This window comes from Arachis ipaensis, chromosome B09 (genome assembly GCF_000816755.2).
Source record: "Arachis ipaensis cultivar K30076 chromosome B09, Araip1.1, whole genome shotgun sequence".
Classification (NCBI taxonomy): Eukaryota; Viridiplantae; Streptophyta; class Magnoliopsida; order Fabales; family Fabaceae; genus Arachis; species Arachis ipaensis.
The window spans coordinates 24541747-24548698 of NC_029793.2; the positions used below are offsets into that span (position 1 = coordinate 24541747).

At 36.5% G+C, this 6952-nt stretch overlaps 1 protein-coding gene across 12 annotated transcripts; it reads right to left on the bottom strand.

Moving 5' to 3' along the window:
* Nucleotides 464–6525, bottom strand: LOC107618168 (pentatricopeptide repeat-containing protein At1g66345, mitochondrial). 12 transcript variants are annotated; one of them, XM_016320143.2, is made up of 6 exons: nucleotides 6349–6525; nucleotides 5938–6075; nucleotides 5746–5811; nucleotides 3662–3783; nucleotides 2637–2898; nucleotides 464–2405 (listed from the first exon to the last, which is right to left on the bottom strand). In XM_016320143.2, exon 6 carries the CDS (start codon nucleotides 2352–2354, stop codon nucleotides 711–713), a length of 1644 nt encoding a protein of 547 aa, XP_016175629.1. In that variant the 5' UTR covers nucleotides 2355–2405; nucleotides 2637–2898; nucleotides 3662–3783; nucleotides 5746–5811; nucleotides 5938–6075; nucleotides 6349–6525; the 3' UTR covers nucleotides 464–710. The 12 variants fall into 12 exon arrangements, with proteins under 12 accessions (XP_016175629.1, XP_020968190.1, XP_016175630.1 ...); XM_021112531.1 differs by having other exon boundaries at nucleotides 2637–2923; XM_016320144.2 differs by having other exon boundaries at nucleotides 3756–3783; nucleotides 5722–5811.

Genomic DNA, 6952 nt, shown 5'->3' on the forward strand with positions numbered 1-6952 from the left:
AGAGAGTTTCACAAAATTATGGGCGGAGACAAATCGAAGGTCGTCAAGTTAGTTCCTCTGTCGTAGTATCCTATTAACAAATTCCAATTATTATCCCGTGTGCAACCATCTTTTTGAGTTACTAGCTTAGCGTTCAGCTGTATGTAGTACGACATCATTGGTGTTGAGGTTGATGATGAAGAAGGTGGAAGTTTGGTCATTACGTTGAAGGTGACCAATAAGAAAAAGAAGGCATCCATACTAAGGCTGAAATTGGTGGTGGAAAAAGATGGTTGTAGGTTAGAAGAAGAAGGTGGTGCTCGATGGTTATAGACTTATAATTGTTGAAGCTGGTGAAAATAGAAAGAACCAAGATGAATGAATATTTCTATACAAAATTCTTTTTATAAATTATACAGATTTTTTAAAAATGGTTTGAAAATTGATAAATCTCTTTTTTACATATATTTTTTATTGAGAATAAGAATAAATTAACTTGCATTTCAACTATTGATATATACATTGCAGAAAATAGAAAAGGAAAAGTCTAGGGGCCAACAACTTTATTAAATTCTGGCATGTAACCAGCAAAGAAAAGTGAACCATTAGATGAAATCTCACACCATTAAAATCATCATTGATAGCTATTTGATAGCTACAAATCACAAAAGTTGCTACCCCCTAACACTCCACGAAAAGGAAAAGTGAACTAGCTTCTAAAAGGATAACCTTCACTTATGTATTACTAAAGAATCCATTTCGTTCTGAAGATGGAGGGCCCTTATGCTGTAACCCTTCTGCCTATAGCCAGCAATCAACGTCTTGTATATAGTAACAGACGGGGTTAGCGGCTGACCCTTCATAATCCATAGATATTTATCCGCATCTTCGAGCTTTCCACAATGACATAAACACTGAATTATTGATGTAAAAACAGATAATCCAGGAGACATAGACCTGTACTCCATCTCATAATATAACTTTAAAACTTCCTGAATCTCGTCCTTCTTGGCATAACCCTCTATTAGATGAGTGTACGTGATATCACTTGGTGAGAATCCCTTATCTAACAATAAAGTCAACCTGGAGTTAACTTGCTCCACATGCCCCTTTGCGCAGAGCTTTTCTACCATCGTGTTAAACGATAAACAACTAGGAATAAGCCCAATACTCAACATTTTATCGCAAACACTCAAACACCCCTCCAACTGCTCCAAATTAGCATATCCAATTATAAGATGATCAAAAGTCTCACCATATGGTTTCAAGCCTCTTTCTTCCATTGCTTGCATCAAAACATTCGCTTGTTCAATTCGGCCCTCTCTACAGTATGCACCTATAAATGATGTATATATAAAAGAGTTTGCTTGGAAACCTCTTCTCTCCATCTCTTCATACATCTCCCATCCGGAATCCAAACTTCCCAACCTAATCCTAGCATGAATAATCAGAGAATAAGCAACTGAGTGAGGAATCAAATTCTTCTGTAACAACCTTTTCAACAACACAACTACCATGCTTTCTTCCATTTTCCCCTGCTCTAAGACTCTGAAAATTAAGTTAGAATTTACAATCACTGAAGGACTAGAATTCCACTTCCCCATAATCCTATCTAATGCATCCACAATTTTCTGCAGCTGCCCATCCTTGCACAGTGCATTGATCATGATCCTCAAAGTTGCTAGATTAGGGTATGTCCGTTCTTGAATCATGTGCTCATAAACATCCCAAATTAGACCAAATTGATCTGATTTTTGCACAACATGAAGCAAAGTGTTGAAACTTACAAGGCTGATGGAGAATCCATGTTTCTCCACATATAGGCAAACCTCAAAAGCAACATCAGTCAGCCTTAGCTTTGCATAGGCCTGTATCAGCAAATCAAACACAATAGGATGTGAATCGGTAACCGGGTAGCAGCCAAGAAGTGTATCTGCGACAATAACCCTTGAGCTGCTTTCCTTGGTTTTGTTCAACAATGATTCGAGCAATGCACGAGCATCGTTAAGCAACCTAGCTCTAACCAAGATATGGATTGCTATGCAGTAACACCGAATTCCATGTTCAATATTTCTCCTCTTTGTGGACCAATGAAAGAAACCCAAGGCACACTTTGCATCACTGGGGTCCTTCAATTCCAGGAGCACTCGCTCAACCATCCAGTCATTCAACATGAACGTACCAAATTTGATGCTTATAGTATCCCAGTTCCACCCCCTTCTGAATGAGTTGCATATTGCAGTAACATCATCATTATTATACTTTGACACGGCTTGTGTATGAAGAAGCCGTAAATGTTGAAAGTGGTGTCTGGAAAAATTAATCCTAGTGAAGAGATTGAATGGTTTGGAACTCACTTGGTGAATAAAAGTCATTGTTCTGTGGCCAGCAACCCAAGTAAAGCCTTCACTTTGCTACTCAGTTTTCTGTACATCAAAAGACATTGTGGGTTCAATTAAGATGACAGTAAAGAAAATTGCTTCACTCTTTCTCATATAAACTCAAATTAAAAGAGACTGAATGAAGTTTGGAACACAAAAAGGTTTGGACTATAGTTTGGAAGAACAAGAGTAAAGAAGTGTATAAAGTGCTGAGTCTACTCCATATTCCAGTTTAAAATGAACAAAGGCAACCAATCATAAAGAAAATGCCTCTACCGGGTAATGGTCAAAATTAGGGCCTCAATTTGTGGGGTTTTGAATCAGATACATGTACCCAGCTCTCAAAGATTAAGCCTCTTGAAAGGCACCATTTTCTTATATGACCATGTGCACTGCTTGTGAAAGGGCCGGATGACCACCAAAACATTATGTATTTTGTACATTTTGACACTTCCAAAGCTTGTTCCGTCCAACTACTGTCGTCTGACACGGGAGTGTCTGTGTGTTCTTCTTAAGTATAGATTTAGGCAGAAGAATCCTGTTCGAACCAAGCCAATCAGTTACTGCACATTAACATCCATATTCAGCTTTAATAGGCAAACCAACAAAAACAAACTAAACAGAAATTTGTGTTTGGTTCAGTACTGTTCAGTTTGTGTGGTTTTATATAGTAACAGTATATACTATATTCTTGCCAACAGAACGGATCTTAATATTATTGAAATTCTCCGGTAGTTACAAAATTGTAGAGGATACCCATTGACTAAATTAAATCTGATCAGACTCCCTGATTTATTTCATTAACCTGTTCTATAAAAGTAGGCTGTACATGGTTATGGTTAATCCAAAAACCAAACCTGTTTTTGGTTAACAAAAATTTAATTTAGGTTAATTAACCAAATTGGTTTTACATGACAAAATCGGTTATTAACTAGTTAGGAAATTTAAAAACCGATTTTTAACCAGTTATTAAAATAAAAACCGGTTTTTAAAAAATAATCTGTTTCTATATAGAAAAACCGGTTTTTGCACAAAAATCAATTTTTTTACATACAAAAACCGGTTTTTGCACAATCTGTGTGATAAAGAAGCAGTGCCACACATGTAACCTGCACAGGAACATAAAGAGATTTTGTATACTGAAATAAAGATATAAAGCTAATAAAATGAAAGTTTCTATGCTTAAACATATCACAATCATCACACAGTAGTGGGATTTTCATAAATATATAAATTTTAATTTAAGTTTGCATATCTGCCTTTTCTACAATTTTTGAAACTCGTGGAATCTAAACACCTACCTATATATTGGGCATACAGAGATTGCATAAAGAAGGCAAGGTTGGTAGAAGGACCAGATTCATAAATGTAGGAGAACTTCTTAGAAAGCCATACCCTCTTCATATCGAATGCTCTGCAGACTCTGACATGGGAACATCACGATCAGCTACCTCATTTTGAATAAGAAGCCATAAAATCTAATTATTAAAGACAGAGTTTCAAACAATGCTAAACATTAATAGAAAAATATAACAAAAAAATTCTATCTCCAAGCTTAACATTAATAGAAAAATCAGAGTTTCAAACAATGCAATGGAATTCATGGCAGAAATTTGCATGCATACACAAGAAAATACATCTAAATTTTCGAATACAAAATGTAAAACAATTTGAACCAGAAATTATAATAACCAATAACATGCTTGCGAAACGTTAACACCAAAGCAAATTAATTAATGACATGAAATTCACGTGTAAATTAATTAACTGTAATCAATTAATCAACTCTCAAAAATGGAGTGTGCCCACCAGTGAGACAAAAAACAGCAAAGTACAAAAAACAGAACCTTCCTAGTCTACAAATACAGTAACAAGATCTTTCATGGAAGAAGCATACAACGGAGCAATGCTGGGCCGAAGAGCAAAATATCTGGAATGGTCGAAGTGAAATCAGCATAATCAAGTGTGTTATTGGGACTCTACTATCATTTCATTCATAAGCGTTTAAGTTAAAAGAATATTTGGACTGAAGAGTGAAGACACTTGTTTAAGCTCAAGTATAGGATATTTGGATTAGCAAGTGATAAAATGACCAACAGAAGAGAACACAATTATAGAATGCTCATAACAAAATCTGCTAGATACCTGAACAAGCAAAATTGTACACAATAGCAAATAGGAGTTAATCAAGCAGTGAATTCTTCCTATCCGAAAAATAAAAGAGAATCAGTGAATTCCAGCAAAATCCTCGAGCATCAAAAAATATCTAATGCACCCATCTTACTTCTCTAATGCTTTACTTTCTTTGCCATATCTGCTCCATTCCACTGAACTAACCCGCGTTTCTTCGTCTCTAGCTTGACATTACTCAACCCACTCAAAGCCCCATTTTTCACTTTATCTCCTTTCTTCATCAATTAATCAATTATAATTCATGTGTTGTTTGTAATATATTGTTCTTCCATCAAACAACAAAAAACAGCAAAGTACAAAGGAAGGGCCTCAATGCATACACAAGCATATGATCCAATCATTTCACAAATTGTGGAATAAAACAAACGGAGGAGTTGAAACAATCACAGTTTATTTTTTATCATATGCACCCAAAATAACCCTCTGTCCCACACACACTATCTATATGAAAAACAAGTATAATCCCCAATCACAGTTTATTTTCCTAACGAATTTTGTCTTAGGATCATAAAAATGGGGAAACATAATCACCAAAATTTCTATATGAACAAACAAGAATAATCGAAAACAACTGATGAACTTTGTTGGGATTATTTTACAAAAAATCAGCAATTCTGCGAACTGAACCGGTCATCGAACCGAACCGATCATCGAACCGAACCGATCATCGAACCATTCTGGTTACTGATTTACTAGTTTATTGGTTTAACCGGTTCAACCGTAATTCAACTGGAAAAACCGTTTTATAAATAAAATATATATTTTAAAATATCATCCAAATTAAAAGTACTACATATTCCACAATGTTATAATCTCATTCAAATACAAACTCAAAAATCAAATAACAAAAGAAAGAAGTGTCATATAAACTACAAAGAATATTAAATATTGTATAATGTATCTCAAGGGTTATTGTATATATTTGCAAATAAAACAATTGTATGTAACCCACAGCAACAATAATCAGATGGGGTAAAAATCAAGTACCAAACATTGAATTGAAAATTTAATAGCAATGAAATTTGTTATAGAATTTCATGATACTACAGGGGACATGGGCTGCAGTATATTCTTGGCATCTAGTTGACTACAGAAGAAACTTATTTTAGTAACAAAGATATCAATAAAATGAATCTAATGTCACTGCAGAATTAAAATATTTTGGCACCTTATCCACATCCATGTGACTTACAAGAGCAGCGCCAGCAGTGGGACCAAAGGCTGATACCACATTCAAAACACCTTCAGGAAGTCCAGCCTGCTAAGCAGATTATAAATTTGGAAGAAAGATTGATCATCAAAGCTATTTTAATTTAAACTATGCCTCTTTATATCTTCCAAACCAGTAAACGAGCACGGTTCCATTAACAGAGAATATGTCCACCTCATGAAATAGTTTTGCTGCGTACAAAGCAGACAATGGTGTCTGCTCAGCGGTTTTGAGAACAAGAGTATTGCCACAGGCCAATGCCGGTCCAACCTTCCAAGCAAACATGAGAAGAGAGAAATTCCAGGGAATGATCTGACCAGCAACACCGATCGGTTCGTACAATGTTTGCACATGATATTGCCCATCAGCAATGTTTTCAATGTTTGCAATGTTTTCAATAACAATATTGTAGGCTTACAACAACCCATTAATCTCAACATAGATAATTAGACACAGTGATACACAATAAAAAAATTAGCCGTAGCAAGGTTGGAATCAAGAATATCAGAATTAAATCACAGATTAACTGATTAACTAACAAACTAAAACCACAATTACAGTTACAAAAATAATTAAAAAAAATACCTTCGAGGGAAGGGCTGCGCGATGGAACAGAGCTGACGCCGCTGAAGGGACAGGAACGCAGTGGAACAGAGCTAGAGCGGCGGGACAGTGGCTGCGCGATGGAGGCTTCGACGTTCGAACGATGGCTGCGCGATGGAGGGAAGAAAGTTTGCGACGTTTGCTGCGCGATGGAGGGGAAGTGACGGAGCAGGCGGTGGCTGTTCGAAGTTGGAAGGTTGCGACGGTGGCTGTTTGAAGTTAGAAGTTGCGACGGCGACGGTAGCAGGGGGTGGCTGGACGGAAGTGAGGGAGGAGCAGGAGTTCAGAGGAGCTCTGGACAGTGGATGAGTGTGAGAGGCAGAGAGCGCGTTTTGGTTAGGGCTGGAATTAGGATTCGGGGTTCCTCTACACAGCCAAACGATGGCGTTTCAGCAAAATTCAAAAAACCGACCGAATTATGGTTCGATTCGACCGATCCATTTCAGTTCAGGCCAGTTCATGATTCAAAGACAGTTTTTAAAAACTACTGATTTGTTTTTTTGCATCGATTCACGATTCCACCGGCCAATTTAAACCAATTTTTAGAACCTTGCTTAGAATTTTGAAGTTTGGCTTTTGAAATCAG